Source organism: Diadema setosum, chromosome 18 (assembly GCF_964275005.1).
Source record: "Diadema setosum chromosome 18, eeDiaSeto1, whole genome shotgun sequence".
NCBI lineage: Eukaryota > Metazoa > Echinodermata > Echinoidea > Diadematoida > Diadematidae > Diadema > Diadema setosum.
The window spans coordinates 32,554,525-32,575,401 of record NC_092702.1 but is presented as its reverse complement, the minus strand read 5'-3'; the positions used below and the strand labels follow the sequence as shown (position 1 = coordinate 32,575,401).

Here is a 20,877-nt window from a genome sequence, read left to right as displayed (position 1 = left end):
TTCAACAGGGTGCATAAAAGTCTTTATTGCTTTGTACTGTATATTAGTGTCCTCCATGACTTATATACATGTATATTAGCATGCTTTAGATCTGCGACGCGAACGCTATAGATGACGCTATTAGGCAGAGAATCATGTTCTGCACATGTGTGAGACAGCTGTTTCCGTTGTCATGATTGTCCAACCCCGAGGTATAAGAGCTCGCGTCGCAGATCTAAAGCTCTTTTTTTAACCTTACAACACATTTTTTAGTGTACAAAATCCGAAACATCAGAACTTTTCTAGCAACTTCTTCAATGAACATGATTGTCCACACTGCTTTTCATTTAAAATTGCACCATTACCAAGCGAAGGTGCAAAACCAAGAATATGACACACGAAAAGCTTTAAACATGTGTTTAGACATGTTTATCGTTTTCTTTTGCGATGTCGTTTTGTTCACTGTGAACTGCTGTCCAGTCATAATAATACCCACCATGAACAAGAAGATAACAGTATGCTTAGGTTGTGTCCGATATTTCTCTTTGGTTTGAGGGCCGAGGAAGAGATGATGTGCCGTGAAAGGAATACAAAACAGCGCCACCTTTAGTTCGAATTGAAACGGCTGAGACCATGAAAGACGCAGATGATGTTTTCTTACGGCGAGTTGGAGTGGTCAGTGGAGCGCAGACCGGTATCCCCTTTCCGTCGGTCCCATCTCGTGTCGCCTTCCAGACATTTTATTCTTTTCGAGTTTGCCGCTCGCTCTGCTAGAAACGAACCTAGAGAATCCATGTACTGCCATTGCCTGAAACGGAGAAGCAGAAGACACATGGTAAATCAGAAGATTATGTGATAATTGCTGCCGACACGAAGAGTTATCGAGTGTAAAAAAAAACCAAAACAAAACAAAACAAACAAAAAAACAAGCGAAACAGCCTGCTAAACATAATTATTGTCACCCTGTATGTGTGTAGTGTGTGCTTGTTTGTTTGTGTGTGTGTGTGTGTGTGTGTGTGTGTATATGTGTGTGTGACTTTTTTAGGATAATCAGATAGAACAATGTATTTTACATCCATGACATCGCACATTGCGCTATGTATTAGCTCTTCTGTTTTAATGCTAGCATAAAAGTATTAGGGATAAAAAAAAAAAGAAAGATAAAAATGAGGTGGATGAAAAACAAAATCATCGGACATGAAACAAAATAATTTTTCTTCTAAATCCCACTAAATCATGCAGTCATAAATCATAAAAATGAAGTGCTATATTGACTCTCATTCTTGCGCTCTTCCCGTGTTTAGATAAAGAGGAAAATGCAGTTTGACACAACGGATATCCTTGGGCTGCACTACAGAACCTTGAACAAAATAAACAAAGTGATGTTCATCATTTGGAATACGGGTGGCCTTCCATAATCCTATGCCCATCTGTTTGCTTCTGTGAAAAAAAAAAAACAAAAACAAACAAACGCAAACAAAAAAGCGACGACCTTACTTTGTGCCTGAACGTGATGTGTTTGTCTTATTTGCAAGTGCGTTATTTTGGTTAAAAACATCCGGTACAATGAGCAAGGGGATTTAGCTGCCATTCCCATATAAGTATTTATTTCCCTCCGTTTTGCTTATCATCAAAAGATGTTGTGCCTCTCTGTATGAGTAATACAAGGACAAAAGCAAAGTAAAACTTTTCTCCCGATTTAACATCAGTTCTGCAAATTTTCGCACGTCGTGCTCTCAATAATACGTGACACCCAAAATACGGCGAGTGAGTGGACGACAAAATATAGTACATGTTAACTGGATTAATTTAATTCTATTTTATTTTTGGACGATCAATATATGAGAACGGGTAAATTGAACTTGTTGCCCTCGCAGCGTTCAAGAGGAAATCGCACTAGTTCATGGAGAAGCTAAAATGCATTACGCAAACAATCCTCTTGAAGTCGGACATTGGAAAAAACAAACAAACAAACAAACAGACAAAAACAAAAACAAAAGCCATAAAAAAAAAACACGATTCTGAATTAGTCGAATGATTCTGGCTCCGAACCAGCTTTGCTCCGCATCTGTCTGGACTTGAGATTGCAAAATGTTTCATACAAACGTCGTACATTGTGACGACCTTGTTTTCAACGTAGTGCCATTGGGTTTTGTGATTACATGTTGTTTTTAATAACAGTCGTCTCTTGATTAGATGAGGTAAAAAATAAGAAACATATTGCGGGTTAACATTCAATATGTCATATTCATGCAATATTCATATGAGTGATATGGGGCAGAGTATGACGTTTGGGCATATCAAAATGTGATGTGTTTCCTGTAACAAATTTCGAAAGAAGAATAACGCTCCTGCCTCCCCCTCCCCCATCACCCGGGTATCCACAGCCCCTCCCTTTAAAGGTATTGTTTACCATTGGGAGCAGTGATTTAAAAATGTTTGAGTTATCACATGTGATACATAATTATGTGTAGGTCAGTTAAATCACACAACATCCTACCATATAAAAATTTTGCAATAAAGCCTAAAATATAAGGAGATGTCACTGTTTTTCAATAAACCATAACTGTAGCCAGTTTAGTCTAGAGACAATTTTATTGCAGATATAAACTGGTTGTTTCTATCCCTAACTCACATTTTAGAACTATTTTGAGGCACTATAGCTGGGTTTTTGCTTCACCTGAAAATTGTAAATAATGCCTCACGGACCCAGACCACACCAGAGCGCGCACAATTACCTGGAATAGACGTCATCCACAGATATCCATGTGTTAGCGATCCACTTGACCCCTCGATTAACCTCGCACCCTCCGTGTAGCGAGTGCAGTCTCTTCGGTCCCATCCAACCTGTTTCGTGTCGGGAAGCAAGGGGATGGGATGATACCAAAGAAAATGTCATTAATTTTCTTGTAGATTCAAACAGAATATTAGGAAGTAATCACATCTAATCATTTTGCTTTCAAATGCGGACTGATGAAGAGTAAGAGTAGAATAAGTAGATAATAACTTTTGATTATATGAATGCATTGCATAATATAGAAACACAATTATTTGAAGAGTTAGATAGCAAATAAAACAGGTTAAGCGTCCATTCTTAAACGTCTAAAAGTAAGTCGATCATCAGATAGAACAATATTAATTCTTTGAAGCGATACCGCACTTGTTAGATAACATGGAATACTCTTGAAATTATGATTAAATATATCCCGAGTTTTCTTATTATTCCAGGTGTTTTTAGCAGTTTTACTCGCAAATATCTTAAATTCACAAAAAAATATGAATTTAACTCGTTTTGCGATCAATAATGATAATAATAGTAATACTAATAAACCATATTTGTATAGCGCATATCACAGATGTAGATTAATGTCTCTATGCACATTGAAGGCAATGTGCTCTACTAAGTTGCTCTACTATGCACATTGATCAAAACTCTTCATATCCAATTATGCACATGTATGGTTGTGCACATTATTCTTATTGCAAGTATTCATTGCAAATGAAATGGGGCAGAAAAGAGGGAGAAAGAGAGAGGGGGGGGGGAGAGAGAAGCTGAAACATGATATCATTAGGAGTGAGCGCGTAATATACCTCTTCTCATTGCACATTATAATCAAAATGTTGTACCAAAGCATCACAAGTGGATAATGTGAAACTCTTGTTGTATCCGATCTTTTCTACGACCTTGGTTTGCCAATTTAACGTGCCACTATAGATGTCCTCGGTAATTATCAATTTCCCTTCCTTGTATTCGCCACCTGGATGTTATGTAAGTTGTTTTACTTTGCTCTGCTGTGTCTCTCGTTTCGTGTAAACAGTGAGACATATTTTCGGAAACACTGGCGGAAAATCCGAACTGAAGCTCTTACCGGTTTCCGGATTGGTGTAATGGCTATACCACAGCACCGCCGTCCCTCGTTTGGCCTGGATAACGAGATTGCTATCGTAACAATGATGCTTGAGGTCGGTGTAATCATAGTCGAACTTTGCCTTGTACTGTGTGATGCCAGGAAGGAAATAGAAAGAGCAGCAGCCGTTATCAAAAAACATCGGAGGACTTTATAGATTGCGTGACTAGATATGAAGCGTGATGGCTCAATTTCGAAATGTCAAAAGCTACCAAAAAAAAAGTAGAAGAAGAAAAAGATGATGAATTCGAGGTGCCCGTTAGCAAGACGATGCTGTTGCTATGACGACGAAAGACGGCATGATGACTTATACAAGGACAGGACTGATCGTAGAGCTGACAATGACGGTGATTACCATGATGACTACGATGGTAATAATTATGATGACGATAAAATCACGATGAAAATGATCAGGACGAGGACGATGATGACAACGATAATGATGAGAGCCGATATATTAGCCATTGTTGTCGTCGTCAAACCTGAGAAATCACTATAATATAGCGTAGTATTGGATCATCCTCTTGTTGGAATAAAATTAAGACAGGAGGAGTATGGGATGAAGAAACAGCGGGGAAAAAAATAGGAAGGCAAACCTCAGATGCAGTAAAGGCGATACGTATAGCAGGAAAATGTCGAAGAAGGGGAAAACAGTACAGCCGAATAGATTATTGATACATGCCATCATGAATGAATAAAAGAAGAATGCGAGTGAGCATTTCTACAGAAGACGGAAAAGATGTGGAGGGAAAGCAGGAGTTGAAGAAGGAAGAAATTCAGTCGTAATTGTAAAAGTAATAGGAGTAGTAATAGTAGTGGTGGTGGTGGTAGTAGTAGTAGTAGTAGTAGTAGAAGTAGTAGTAGTAGTAGTAGTATAGAAGTAGTAAAAGTAGATAGTAGTAGTAGTAGTATAGTAGCAGTAGTAGTAGTAGTAGTAGTAGTAGTAGTAGTAGTAGAATTAGTAGCAGTAGTATATAGCAGTAGTAGTAGTAGTAGTATAGTAGCAGTGGTAGTAGTATAGTAGTAGTAGTAGTAGTAGTAGTAGTAGTAGTAGCAGTAGTAGTAGTAGCAGTAGTAGCAGTAGTAGTGATAGTAGTAGTAGCAGTAGTAGTAGTAGTAGTAGCAGTAGTGATAGAGTAGTAGTAGTAGCAGTAGTAGTAGTAGTAGTAGTAGTAGAAGTAGTAGCAGTAGTAGTATATAGAAGTAGTAGCAGTAGTAGCAGTAGTAGTAGTAACAGTAGTAGTAGTAGAAGTAGTAGAAGAAAAAGATGGAGATGATGATGATGATGATGATGATGATGACGATGATGATGATGATGAAGAAGAAGAAAGCACAGAAGCAGAAGACAAAGAAACGGACGTGGACCGATGACAAGGAGGAAGAAGAAGCGGATGAATGAGAACTAAAAGATGAGTTCAGGAGGTGGAGGAAGGGTGGAGTTATGAGAGGCGAGAATGAAGAAGATTTGGAGAAACGAAGAGGTCATGTGGAAGGTTGGAAATGGAAGAGAAAATATAGGAGGAGACCAGGGGTCCGTTTCATGAAATCATCTCATAAAACTCATAAAAATGAGTTCACAAAAATCCTACGGGTTGATGACTTAATCGACCACAACCATGTAGCAAGACCTCTAAAATCTCTAAAAACACGTTCCAATAGGTTTATACCTTTACTGAAGCACCTCAACTTTAAACCAGACTCACCTTTTATTATCTATCATTATCATTTCTGTTTACTTTATGGTAAATAACTATAACAATAACAATAGTGATATGAACTATTGTAAGTAGTATCAATTCCATTATTATTGTAGTTATCATTATCATCATTATCATTTTTATCATAAGAGCTGTTATCAATATTTTTTATTATCATTATCATCATCATCATCATCATCGCTGCTATTTTCTTTTTTACACCAATCTATGCCGATAAAGATAAATTTCTAGTGTGTCAAATAAAGTTGTGCTTGTCAAATACCACCAAAAAAAAAAATACACTGGTGACCTTTGAACTTAAAGTACTATGTTACCAACCTCTGGAGAGCCGTATTCCATGTCAGCGAAAGGAAATGCCGTTTCTCCCCCGTCGACCACGTCATTCAGGTAATACAGTATTGTAATCATCCTGGAGAAAGAAGAGAAAGACATGGTTAATGACGATTACTATTATTGGACTTCCTCTCAAGATTTGAAATTCCTATTTCTACATCAGATATGCGAGTTTCCATGGCAATATGTTTCCCCATTTCAAACTAAAAGGAGTAAGAAAAACAGCAGAGAGACAATAAAGATAGCGAAAAGAATAACTGTGATATACCTCCACAAAGAAGTAGTTTGGGCACACTCGCTAGGGGAAATTTCGCTCAAATCAGAATTATGAATCAGCGATACCTTGTTTACGACAGATTGTCCACACGCGGCATTGAAAGAAATTGGGGAGAAATGAAAACTATCAAATGCAATTTTGACAATATCCAGAGCAAGAGTTAAAGGTATAACAAACTCAACTATGCACTTTCGTTCCGACCATGAGGAATTGCAATTGGGAAAAAAAAAACGATCATGTTTGAGATGGAGAAGAAAATAAAAAGAAGCACGGTGAGTGGAGGGAACAGGTTTCATTGCCTGTATCAAAACTGAAATATGGGGCGAGCAAATAACCCCTGACCTCAATTTCAGGACAATGTTATTTTTGCCGTGTATACAGTAAACCGACGTTTGGTGCCAGCCACTTGCCCTGTTCGTCCATCGTAAAATATCCACCGCCTTATTTATTCTGTCCAGCTGCAGAGTTCAATAATGTACGCAGTGAGGGTAGGATGAAGGAGGGATGAATATAAGAATATATATACATAATTATATCATTACTCTTGAATGATAGAAAAAAAAAATGTGTGATGAAGAGGAAGAAGGGGAAAAGGGGCGAGGTTATAAGGGGAAGGATGGGGTTGGTCCCATTAACCACAGCGTATTAACAAACACCAGCAATGATACTTGGCAAACACGAGAATGGTATTTCAGTCAATGCGGTATTTTTTTTTTTTCTGAAAAGAACACCTTTCCTCGACTTGCTTCCTAAGGGACATCGAAGTTTAATCATGGAGTTGTAGCTCCATCATGAGTCTATGGCCAAATGCTCTGTCAAATGCTCTGTCATTATGGCCATAGAATATTATTATAAAACTGAAAAAAAGAAGTGTGCAATCAACTTTAGATTTCCTTTACGGTTTATTCCTTCACCATGATATCACCAACTGTTATTGTCTTATCCAGCGATGACAGCACGGAGATTTAACTAAAAACTTTTATCTTCCACAACTTTTGAATTGATTATCTGATTGTCTTCAATCTCAAACAGAGGTGGGTTTTTTTGTTGTTTTTTTTTTTGCATATTTGCGGTCAGGAAATCCACTTAAAATCATTTTGGATCACCTCCCCCCCCCCCCCCTTTAAGTCTGGATCAATGCCTGCGGAGCGGAATAGGAGTAGGACCCAGGAGGTGTAATTCTGGAGACGTCTTGTTATTCATCCCGAGCGTCAGAATGTCCCCCTCGCCATTCACATGTCATGTTTCATTAGCGGGTTGTGACAACTTAGCACGTATTCTAGCCACAGTGGCACATGTTCGTGTATCTGTTTGCTCTCTCTGTCATTCCAGACCAAACATTCCATTGTTAAGATACCGATATCCACCAGCAGGGAATAGGCGCCTTGTCATATGAGAGCTAACATATTCTTATTGGATATTTTCCTCTTCTTTCTTCTGTTCATACAGCGCTTCGCTGATACAATCAGTTGAGTGATAATGTATAATATACACAAATTCAAGTATCTATTTCAACTGCATTAATAAGATTATAAGAAAACACCAGGGATTGAGGAGTAAAAATATATGTTAATGAGGTAATACAGTGAAAACCAAAACAAAGCTAATAAGCTGAAATTACGAATGAAAACTAGAAGTACAGCTGCAAATTTGTTCTTGTCATCTAAGAGATGGAGAAAGAGAGTGAAAGAGAGAGAACAGGAGATATGGAGAGAGAGAAGGAGGGGGAGGGAGAAGGGGAGGGGAAAAAACTTGCTCAGAACGTTTCCAACCTTCATAGATGTATTCACAGTTTATCAATTCCCTCATATTGTTCGAATAAAATTGTGAGTTAAAGGGGATGGCTAGTAACTGATCAGTGGGAATCGAGGGAATGCTGGGGGATGATTGTTCCTTGTGGGACTCATTTAAGAGTACTTTGTATATTTATTGTTTTGTGAAAATAATTTGCTTCATCATGGTCTCATATTCAAGTAATGTGCGGTTTAATGTTTCCAGGTTAGCATGCCTGTACAGTGACAGGGCATTAAACTGCACATTACTTGAATATGAGACCGTTCTGAAGCAAATAATTTTCACACAACACTATATATATAATGTACTCTTAAATGAACCCCACAAGAATTGGAACAATCATCCCCCGCATTCCCACTGATTCCCACTGATCAGTTACTAGCCATCCCCTTTAACATCTCACTTACCTGAAACTTTCGCCCTATTGTGTCTTTGTTGTTTTACTTTCCTGAAATTGCATACCTATACTTAAACTCCCCCCCCCCCCCCCCACGTCATGCCCTTCGGCTGTAATACAGTATTCTGACGCGACGGGGAGTGGTGCATTAATTGTATTCACTTTCATTTTCGCTTTCCTGGGGGCTCAACATAAACGAAATCATAATCTAAATTGATCCGAACCGCACAAAGTGAAAAAAAATGAAGGAGACAAGACCAAACCAACAACAATCAATCGTATCCTTACCGGCACAGTCGGCATCGGTCTTCGACGAACTCGTCGCCGGAGGATGTGTTGAGGCTGATGGCTGTGTGACGACACTCCAGCCCGGATGTGACGTCATCAGTGTCGTAGTGCGCGTGATAATGACCACCTGGGCGATACCTCACTACCTGGTCAAAAACAGAAGTCACCAAGAATATGTAAGCGCCTTGCGTCTTGTACGCAAAACTCGAATGTTGCCGTGATTGTATACCTACATTTATATAATCATGATCGGGCTTACATCGAAACCTGACATTCACACAAACAAACATACTCCACGCAGGCACATACACACCGACACAAGTAGATGATGACCTCCATAATATCATATTTTTCTGCCTCTTGTCAATCCTAGATGATGTGAAGATCATGATTTATTCATTATGAATTATTGTAAAAAGCGGGTGTTAATTGAATTGTCATTCTGTTCTAAACTTTGTTATGTGGAGTCGCCATTAAACTCAGAGTCTGCTGATTTTTTCTTTTTTTTTGTATTGCACATCACATTTTAATTTGTAAAGTGTTACTTTACTGTCGTCTTTTTTTTGGGGGGGGGGGGGTGGCAACGACCTCTGTCATTCTGTGCGCCATTTCCGGATCAATGTAAAAACAGGTTATGATGTGGAATTATGGAAATACATGCTTCATATTTTCACCTGCCACAAGTAACTGTTGAATATGCAGAATTAGAGCAGCAACGAAGATAATCTACTTGACGAGGAGTCAACTATAACACATATTATTTCAATGCACAATTATCAAACTAGTGCTTCTGAGCGAAGTCAGAACAGCTTCTGTTGGGATACTCAAAAGTTAGTTTACTCAAAAGAGCAAGAGGCAGAGAATTAGAGGACGACATTCTCCCTAGTAAGATGTATTACACATTGATCTGCCGAGAGAATTCTAAAACATCGCAAAACAGCACGATTCATAGATAACAAAGACATTAATGGTTACACATCTGCAGTAAGGGGATGTTTTCCCAAACCTTTCAAACTTCTTGACACTGAAAGATGATCAGGAAATTGCAGGATGACAAGCACTCACGGTTTCGCTGTGACATGGTTTAACATCGTTGGACATTTCTTAAACCGTGTCTGTAATGCTCACGTTAATACATTTGTAGTAACCCATTCCCATGTACAAAAAGTGGCAAAACGCCATAATAACACATCTAACAAAACATAATAACAAACAAGAAACAAAAATAGAAATATGCCTGTATAGAAAATTATATAAGCCCCCCCCCCCCAAAAAAAAAAAAAAGATTGAATATAAGCTATACACATCTAGACAAGAACAATGATTCAACTTACCAATCAAACAAATAAGCAAGACAAAATACGAATGCCAAGGAAAAACTCACCTGCATGGGTTCGCTGGTGTAGACAATATCTGATGGAAGTTTTGTCAGTGCTACCACTCTGAAAAGGATGTAAATAGATGATTTAGCTTTGCCCATCTCAACGGCGTTGATCGCCGATGAAATCGAGAATGGCTCGAGGCAAACAAGCAATACAAACATCATGATATGATATTTCATTCTGAAAGTCAGTGACATTGGTAAGACCAGGGTTTGAGTTCAAGCCACTGAACATGAACGTGTCTCAAAGTGAGTACCAAATGTAATTAGTTAAAAAAAAAAACAGCAGAAAAAACTTACAAGAATTAGTGAAATTCTAACAAAGTCGAGCCACTCTCTTATACGTATAATGACATACTGAAACAACAGAGGATGTAGAATGTGTGAAAATAGTATGCCTCGATATTTCATCAACAAAATAAAGAATCCAATTACTGAATAAATGATGACCGGATTGATAAAGAGGTATATCATCTAATAATCATATATGCGCATCATTTAAAAATAAACGTCCAAAACAATACTGCATGACTTGATTTTTATTTATTTATTTATCTATTAATTAATTAATTTGTTTATATATTCATTTATTTATTTATTTATTTATTTATTTATTCATTCATTCATTCATTCATTCATTCATTGATTTATTTGATTATTGCGGTGTTGTTAAACTGCCAGGTGGAGGGGTGGATGATATCGTTATACGTCTATCTCTCACAGAGTCACGTGATACAGGTGGAATGACTGCCAAAATTCCGACACGATTCCCCATTATTAACTTGTTCCCCTTTGAGATTCTGAAATCTCCATAGACTTTGCACGGTTATCCCGGGTTTTAGCATGCCATGGGTCGAGTGACAATGACAAAGCATACCACTTTGGAATGCTGCCGATCAGTCCACCTGACGTCTGGACATAGACGCGTGTTTTGCTGTAATCACTTGCTCTGCCCCATCGCCCTCCCCCTCGGAAAAAAAAAGAATAATTAACTGATCCTTAAAAATAGAATAATAAATGATAACTTCATATCACTGCAACGATCATGGTAGTGGATGTGGGTTAAATATTCGTTAACCCGAAAATGAAATAAGGTTCGTTATTCCAAAGGTTCGTTAATCCGAAAATGAACAGAAATGCTTGCTAACGAACCTTCGGAATCCCGAACTCACCCGTAAAATTCTACGTTGGTGAGTAAATATCCTTTCTTGAATGAATTCTTGAAATAATTAAGTGTGCATTCTTTGAAGACATAACTCACATCTCCCGACAAGATCATTTCGACATCGATAATATCAAGATAATATGGGTGCTCTATTAATTAAGTGCCTGCACCTGTCCTGTAGCTCACGGAGGAAGTGCCGGTCCTCGGGCAACGCACTCAGCCACGTTTGGTCGCTTATCCGTGTCTGGCCCTTCCACCGCTTCACGAAACGCTCACCCTCTCCGCCATCCCATCGCCTTATCCACTCTCGCACTTCTTCGGCAAGCATCGGCGTCCACTCGGCAGTCCTCCACAGTTCTTTCGGCCCTATTCGGCCGTCCGAGTCGCGATCGAGCTCGAGGTCCATTAGCATGAGGCCCAACATGGCTGCCGTCACGTTCTCTGCCCGGAGATTCGGCAGGCACGCCAAGGCCTCTTCGGGGTCAAGTAGTTCGTCATCGTCCTTATCACAGGCGACCAACTTTTCTTTCCAAATTGTATCATTGAAGCGACTGTGCAAACTGCTGTTAGTCCCACGTGCGGCATCTTCCTGTGTGTTTGTTGATGAGCCCTTGTACGCTATTCGACTGATCTCGAGTCCATCTTCAATCGCTAGCTCTTTGATGTATTCGCACTCTGAGTCACTTAAGAAGTTTGGGATTTCTAGAAGAGAGAGAGAAAAAAAAAAACAGCTTGCGAAGATTGGGAAAACAAGGTTGGAAAACGTTTTTATGTAAAACCGTCTCATAGAACACATCCCTGAACACCAGTTATAAAAACAAAATCAGAAAACCAACATTGACAAAAACTGTAGCCAACAGCATTGAAGGAACGGAGTTGACTTGATTTTTACAATAGCTGTAAATACTAAAACCCTGGTTGTCACTTTAAGGAGGATTTTAGTCGTGGACAATTAGAGCAGTCAGTAATGAGATAAGTACTGACATCCTGATTGATGTCAGTGTGTGTGTGTGTGTGTGTGTGTGTGTCTATGCAGATTGGTTAACTCGCAAGAATAATAACACAATACTATACGATCAAAGGGATTATAATATATCGCCAACATAGTAACACCGGCCCTCACGTGTAGGCCTAATATCATGTTGTGTGGAAAAGCACGTGTGTTTCTGATTGTTTGTTTGTTTGTTTGTTTTGGGGTTGTTGTTTTTTGTCTGTGTTGTACATGGAATTAAAATAACGCATTTTATCAAGTGATTATTTTTTAATGCATGTATCAGCAGGCATGCAAATATCTATGCATTATTGTATTCCACGTAATTATAAGATATAATCATATTATTTCCCTAAATGATACAGTATCAGCTAGGCTACATGTCTCATACAGGATAAATTAGGGTAATAAAAATATCGTAACATGAGACTTTAACATGGAAGGTTAAATTACTTACATCGGAAATAGACCTTCAATTAAACACAAGGTACGAATATTTGATTTGATTGTGTTAGAAAAGTACCGAAATAGAATAAATAAGTGAACGAATAGAGATAAAAGTAAAACGATGAAAAATAAAACGACTCTTCATATATGAGATCATATATCTACTTGTCTTTTCGGTATGATCATTGTATGTGTTCCTTTCAGTGTGTATGCCGAACATCAAAGTGCAGCGTGTCAAAGCTACTTTTTTTCTACATGATCGCTGTAAAGGTGGGTTGATTTGTTTTCAATCAACATAACTTGCGAAGGCAACGTGATCTTTCTGAAGCAACATTCAGCAAATTTTGTTTGCTCTCGAACGTCTACATTTTCAAGAACGTCCCGGCATTTTGTCCTTCTCTTCTGGAGTAAAAAATAAAAATAAAAAATCTCTGGTTCTCCTTGAAAAATGATTGACGGCTGTAATACCCTGGAATGACGTGACACGAGGAACTCAATCTGGAATCCCATTGCTTTGCCCTCAGTAAATATCCCCCGATTGGCAACGACTTCATTGTTGCGCCTTTAGGGTTGGTCAGCTGCCAACTGTAAAATTCAGGCGTAACCCCAAGCCCTGGATCTCGTTAAAAAATATGCGAGGGATAACCGCGCGACTCAACGACAAGAGCATAAATATTTTTTATGTATAGGGTCAAAGTCCCACTTAGCTGGAAAATATGTGTTTTGGGTCAACGGACTTGATATCCATTATGCGTGTTTGTGTTTTCGGTGGGTTGTGTTTTTGTTTATCTGAAAGGATAATCATTCTTTTACATAATATCAATATCTGACTTTTGGTAGCACAACATTAAGTGGAATTAACCTGTTTTTTCGTGTATGAAGTTTTGTATGCCATATTTTTTCCGTCTTTCAATGACATCGTCCTTGTCCGTTATTCCCATCAACGCCCATATAGTTATAAAAACCGTGTGAGAATATTTCAGAGCAGTAACCAACGGCTCTGTTACTTTGAAATCACCGTGAAAAGGATCTACGCAGTGGACATGCAATGATTTACACTACAGTAATCTGATGAATCTTTTCATAGTGGTTGCCATGGAGTTTGAAATCTTTTCCACGGGGGCAAAGTGAAGTGTGCCTTCAGGGGTGTCTTCTTCTACAACATCGGTTCAGGAGTTTTAGAGGGGTGTTGTGTACCTAGTTTTGGTTGAGATGGGAATTTAAATTTTAATTTTTTTTTTGCAAAATAATTAAAAACCACGCATAAGAGCATAATAACTATTCTGAGAGGAAAGCACAGTTTTATGAAAATCGGTTTTGAAATGGCTGAGATATCCACAAACAAAGTGGTCCTAATAAAAGGTGGAACCCACCTTTTATTAGGACCACTTTGTTTCACTTTGTTATTGGATATCGCAGCCATTTCAAAGCCGATTTTAATCAAATAAACTATAGTTCCTCCTAGAATTGTTTGCTCTTTAAAGGTAGGGGATACCTTTTACAGACCTCCCAAAATGCAGCAAAACATTAAATATGAACCTCAGGGGACTTGTTTAGGCCACTGCTGAGAAATTTGGAAGTCAACAATTATCTACAATTTGAATAATGCACAAAACTCAACTACTCAGTAGTTCTGTGTGTCAGCCACACTTAAGCCTTTTTGTTGCAGTCTTCTGTATTTTTTTTTATCTATAAGCACAAATCTTAAAGTATAAGAGCTGATGTAATAACATATAGAGTGTGTGGCAAGAATGTATATAGAAATGTTTGTAAGTTTTGATGAACTTTCTTCACAAAATATACATGATGGAAACATATGCAGTGCATGGGTCTGCAAAGGTAGCCTAGTAATGTACTGGAATTTACGGTGAGCCCCGAAAAAAATTCCATTCAAAATCTAACGGTCAATAAAAATGTACTAAATGTTACCTTCCACTTTCAATACTTTATGGGAGTTTCTAAAATGATACTCTCTTCAACATACCACTGTATTTATACAACTCTTCATTTAAGGCATGCAAATGGGATTCCCTACCTTTAATATTTCAAATAATTTCTTTCTAATTATTTCGCAAAAAAAAAAAGAAATGTCTGAATCGCCATCACAACCAAAACTATACCATCCCTTTTATTCTCTATGCATAAATCTGGGAATTCACAAAATCGGATGATTGCGGGATTACACACTACACAGTACAAAAAGTGGGGGATAGAGTTTGACACGTATACATTTGGAACCAGCTGGAGAGGAAATATATGCGATACTGTTAAAGGTTTTGTTTTTGTTTTTCAAATAAAAGAAGCAAGAGATTCTTGTGTATTATGAATACAGAATGAGACAGCGTGGAAAGTACTACAACTAATTTTTTTTTTTTTGGTATTATTCTGGTTTGAATATTGAATTTTTCCGGTAGACTGTGCGCTTAGAAACATCTGTATTAAGCGCCTTATAAATGTATTATTATTATTATTATTATTATTATTATTATTATTATTATTATTATTATTATTATTATTATTATTATTATTATTATTATTATTATTATTAACTAATGCCCTAATAGCCAATATTGGCGAGGAGAAAGAGGAGAAATAAAAATAGAGAGAAAACAGAGAGAAAGATGGGTGAAAATGAGACAAATTGCAGAAAAATGAATGAAAGTCCTCGCTTAACATTCTGCCTTATCCTTGCCCTAAAATAGCGTCAGTGCCTCGTGACACCTACCTTTTAGGGCTTTTTAATTCCCCATAGAGACGTGTGTTAAGATTCAAAATTCAAAAAATTCTGTAAAATAGCTGGGAGAAATGAGGTGTTTCATCTTCACTAACCTGGATAAGTGAGCTATACCCTGTCATCCATCAAATTTCCACGGCAGGTTCTTCGGCTCAAACTCTGTCCAAGGGTCCGCAAAGCCAGACTTCGAGTTCTTTTCACTCAAAAAAATCACCTATTTTCCGTACATGCACCCAATGAAATATAGTCCCTTCAAATTCCATGAGAAAAGCTTTCATCTTCAAACCAAAATGCAGTTTGTAGAGGAATTCATACTCAATATCTGCAGCTATTCAGTTTTATGCCAAACTGCATTAATGATTTTTAATTAATTTTTTTCTTCATTTATTTTGGTATCTTTGGTACGAATTTGTGAAGGGGTCTGCGACATTCCATTTTATTTACAGGTGTGAGCCCTATACAGGAGAAAGGCGTTAGATAGCCTTTTGTCACGGCCATCTCGCTGTAGGGTGAAGAGAGCCCAGTCGAGTGGGGTCGCGCTCGGCTGGGCTCTCTTCGCTCACCCGTTACAGCGAGAGGGCCTTGACAAAAGGCTAGGCGTTGGATGGCCTGGCACTCACCAAAAATAGGCGGATCTACAGCGAGAGTTTTCATACGCACGTAGCGGCCCGGTTCTATCTCCGCAAACCGGACGTGGCCAATCTGTATGAAATGGAACAAAACAAAGAGAAGGATAACAACCTCGCCCGATTACATAACAATCGACAACTGCCAATCTAAAATCTGCGCAATATATTTAGCCTGGTGAGTTGTGGTACATTCATAAAAGTGCAGCAAACTAGTCACCATTACTGTCATACATTTTTATCTATATCTCTTTCATTATCTGTCTTTCTGTCTGTCTGTACAATTTATTGTCTGGGTCTAAATACAATGTGTCTATACTCCGTCTTTCTGTGCTGAATACACTATTGATGCAATTTTATTAATTGATATTAGATGACTGAAAAACAACTACTTTTTGTACATTGTACATACAGTTACGTCAATGTGCTTATTGTTATGTATATGATTATATTTTGGGGGTGGGAATGGAAAAAATACATGAAATGCAATAGAATTTTGTATACAGAAGTCGAGTCACTTGTTTTAACCATTTCAAAGCAAATGGGTATCATGCACCTATCGTACAAGTGCGGATCAACTGGTTAGATATCAGTGCATTTATGGTGGTAGTATACGAAACATATTGTACGAGAGAAAAAAAAAATCAGTGAATTGCATTACTCATCACGAATACCCTATACAGCTACTACGAGGGAACCCAAAGTATTGATCTGTATAGTGGACAGTCCTCTTGACAAGCATTGGGAGCGACACATTCGTGTTGGAAGGGGGGGGGGTACTGAAGGAACTGACAGATGAAAAGGGCAGGTGCGGCAGACGTATAGTAGATAATGGGTATACTGATTGAATTGTGGAGTCGATAGTGTAGGAAAAGATGAATATATAGGCCCTAATATAGAAGGTAAAATACAAAATAATAAACTTTCAGGAGTGATCTTTTTCTTTTTTACTAGGTAAAGTCCAAAGAAAGGAGTTGGATATGTGGGGTGATAAAAGTTTCGTTAGCTGCACTGTAGATAGGATGAATGCTTTGGTGTCATAGTAAAGGAGGTGAGGGTCATGCCAAAATACTAGTAGATTCAGTGCAGCCTACGATGAATTGTGCATGATAGATAGAAGATATGGACCCAGTGACAGACGAAACAACAAGGTGTATAGAGTGAAAGTATAAATGACGGACAGATTGAGAGGTATGACAAATATAGGATGCGAGAAGCCGCGGTTGTAATGAAAGGTCGGATTTACGCGTTGTGCATTTCCATCGGAAGACATTAGCACATTTTTCCCCTCAGGTCGCGGTGAATGGTTACCCCCCCCCCCCCCCTTCTTCCGTCCGTCCATGGATTGTCGTATCCATCCGGCTTATCAGAAATTTCTTTACGGTTAGTCGCCTGCAATGTCGGTCGGTGTGCTCTGTGCTCTCTACTCTCATAAATTCGAACATCAAACTGGTGACATATTTGCCAGTATACCTCTAACGTTGCAAACCATCACGAGGTGGTTTTTATTTGAAGTCAAGCAGTACGTGTTTGTTTTGATAAAATATGATTTATTACGTCGGTGAAAATACACGTAATTCGATGATTTTGAGTTGAAGAAACCTATCTATTGTTTAATAGTACGTGTGCAACTCAAGTGGCCTTGCCAGATTTAACAGCAACAGAAACTTCTCTGATCTAAACTTGATTATTTTAAAGAAAACGTCAGGGCTCTTCCGTTAGCTGGAATGACTCACTGTGAAGGCTATGGTATGACAAGTTAAATAAAAAGAAAGAAAAGAACAACAACGAGCAGCAAAATCTAGAGTACTGTATGCGACCACGAAAACCACTAGATACAATATTCACCTCCACGGGGTCGTACTGAAATAGGTTGCTGTCTGTCGTGGAGTCTCCTCCTCCGATGCTATCGTCGAGTCGATGGCAGTTGTCGAATCCGCGGATGACCACGACGAAACGACACAATATTCCCAAAATGAGCACGAGAATGTGCTCTTCGGTCCACTCCATCGCTCCCCCGAGGAACACATCCGTAGGGTTATGACGCTGCTCTGTAAGGGGGGCAGAATCTAGCAGCAGAAACGCAATGCCATGTCCGATGCAACTTTTTGGCCTACAACTGGATTGAAATAGGGAGAGAGAGCAAGAGAGACAAAGACAGACGGACAGACAGAAAAGTCAGAGTTTGAGTTACGGACTCGACGATATCATGATTAACCAACAGAAGAGAGACAAAAATGACAGTAACTCGGACGGATGACGGACGAAGTCAATCTAGAAGTCTAAATTGCGTTTATTACCGGTAGATTTGTTGACGACGGCTTGTGGGGAACACAAACACTGTAAAGTGTTAATTTCGTCTGGCCGAACTTCCCCCGTACTGCACTCAAGGCTCGTCTGCTGTGAGCATGCGCACTTGCTCTCTCCCTCTTAACACATAGTGAAAGAGAGGGAGGCATAGCCATAGGAAGAGAGAACGTAAACGATGAGAGGGGAAAAAGATAGATGAGTGTAAACATGGAATCATGGATATATATGCGGGTATATCTATGTATTTTGGATCTAGATAGAAAGAGAGAGAGACGGAGAAAAGGAAGACTATACAACAAAATCTTACGCTGATGACAATGTGAGATGGGGCTTGAGGATTCCAACTTCTTTTTGTGAGATAATGAGAAACCTCGTATGAAATATGAAAGAGCATAACATTCAAGAGTAATTCAAAGTTTATTTGATGAAAATTGTTTTTGAAAGGGTTGAGATATCAAAAAAAAGATGCGATCCTAATAGAAGGTGGGACCCACCTTTTATTACGATCACTTTGTTTTATTTTGTTTTTGGATATCTCACCCATTTCGGATATCTCACCCATTTCATAACTGATTTTTATTAGATAAACTTTGAAATTCTCTGAGTATTGTACGCTCTTTCATAACGCGGTTTCTAAGTATCTAAGTATAAGTGAGGACATAAAATATGGTATGCAATATTTCTCAAAGTGAATTAGACAAGATACTGTTGAAGAGAATTATTCTTATGTGCATCTTCGGTCATTTATGTATTGAAAATATCTAGGTCCATGTGAGAAAAGGGTGAGAGACAGAAGGACAGATCCAGTCATAAAGATCGACGGAGAGAAGAGAGATGGAGAGCGATGAGACACAGAAAAAGAGAGAGATTATTGGAAAATTTTGAAATAAAGAATGAAAAGATAGATAGATGAATAAATAAATAAATAAATAAATAAATAGATGAACAGATTGATAGATAGACAGATAGATAGATAGATAGATATAGACAGATAGATAGATAGATAGACAGACAGACAGATAGATAGATAGATAGATAGATAGATATAGACAGATAGAGAGATAGAGAGAAAGATAGATAGATAAACAGATGGATATATAAATAAGCAGATAGATAGACAACTAGGTAGATAGATATATATAGACAGGTAGATGAACAGATGCGTAGATAAACAGATCTATAGAAAACAGACATATAGATAGACATATAGATGGATAGATAAATAGATAGAGAGAAAGAGGAAAAGGAATAGAGGGAGAGACAGAGGAGAGAGTCATGGAGAAGGAGGAGGGATAGAGGGAAGGACAGGGAGAGATAGAGAGAAGGATAAATGAGCATCAGCCCTGGCCAAAATATTTGAACTTGACTGCTGCACAGCTGCGGTGCCCTGTAATTAGTTTACCATGTGACTCGGTACATGTAATGATGGAGGGGGCGGGACGCTCCGTCAATTTACCATAATCGACAGAATGTCAAACGATGCCACTTCGGGTTAGCCTCTTCGTAAATGTCCAAGGTCAGTGCTTTGTACGTATCAAAAGATTTCGGCCCGTAGACGGTGCTTATATACACAACACTGCGTTTTTAGATCTCCACCCATGTAAATCGCTTTTGCACAGAATATGGAGCACGTATAATATCGATGGTTTAGGCATGTCCATGAAGCAAAACAACCTCCCAAAAGTAATTCACATTCCATATGATTCCTCAGATTCTACAAACTATAGAACAGCCACTGTTCCTAGAGTGTCTGTCCAACAGAGTGCACTCACATATCAAAAAATGAAAATAAAAAAAAAAATCAGGAGAAATTTTCCTCAAATAATAATTATTGTTAAGAGTGATATTGAATTTATCATGAGACACAGATTCTTGGTCACGCTGTCCTCCAAGAACCTCCCTTCCTGATGTAAGTTCTCACAGTTTCAGGCAATAGTTTTGCTAAGTTGAGTACAAGGCGACATAAATTTCATATTAACAATGACAATAGTAATTCTCGATCTGTATTTTGAATAAACAAAGGAATAAACGAACATAAAGACAAACGAGACTGTAGAAAATGCATAAATATCTATAAACTGTTTAGTTATTTGTTAAAAGATGGCAACAAACACACAAAGGTTCGTATACAAACGGAACAGAAATAAGAATAAAAAACGCACAGTTGAACTTAAACGACATCCGAAGTTTACAACCTTTTTACGTAATTAGATCCAGATGTCCGTTTTGATAGTTAAACCAGGGAGGTCACTCAAGTTATACGTTCACACGCAGTTGCCAAACTTGAAGTTTAGGTCGAAAACTTAACTGTCGATGATTAGCTCCACTCGTGCATTCACGACGCGGGTTCACACGCCCACCTAAACTTTCAGTTAGCAGAGTCAATTTACGCAAATAAGTATTTATAGCGTGGAATACGATTGAGAATAAAGAATGTCGAATTGGAAATTTGAGTCTCTCTTGCTAGAGTAATCATGAGAATAATATAAACATGTTGAAAACTGTGGATTAAAAACAAATAATAGAATC

At 38.3% G+C, this 20,877-nt stretch overlaps 1 protein-coding gene across 1 annotated transcript; it reads right to left on the bottom strand.

Annotated features, from left to right (window-relative positions):
* On the bottom strand, positions 1-18,354 carry LOC140241718 (transmembrane prolyl 4-hydroxylase-like). The gene is made up of 9 exons (XM_072321467.1): positions 17,887-18,354; positions 16,033-16,114; positions 11,411-11,942; positions 10,079-10,136; positions 8,695-8,840; positions 5,924-6,014; positions 3,849-3,975; positions 2,718-2,826; positions 1-787 (listed from the first exon to the last, which is right to left on the bottom strand). Exons 1-9 carry the CDS (start codon positions 18,046-18,048, stop codon positions 637-639), a joined length of 1,458 nt encoding a protein of 485 aa, XP_072177568.1. The 5' UTR covers positions 18,049-18,354; the 3' UTR covers positions 1-636.
* Between the last annotated feature and the right edge of the window lie 2,523 nt (positions 18,355-20,877).

Coding starts and splice junctions, on each gene's coding strand:
- LOC140241718 (XM_072321467.1), bottom strand. CDS start 18,048: ATGGAGTGGACCGAAGAGCACATTCTCGTGCTCATTTTGGGAATATTG. Junction 11,943..16,032: donor TGTAGATCCGCCTATTTTTG/GTGAGTGCCAGG, acceptor TCTCTCTTCTAG/AAATCCCAAACTTCTTAAGT. Junction 788..2,717: donor GTGGATGACGTCTATTCCAG/GTAATTGTGCGC, acceptor TCTCCGTTTCAG/GCAATGGCAGTACATGGATT.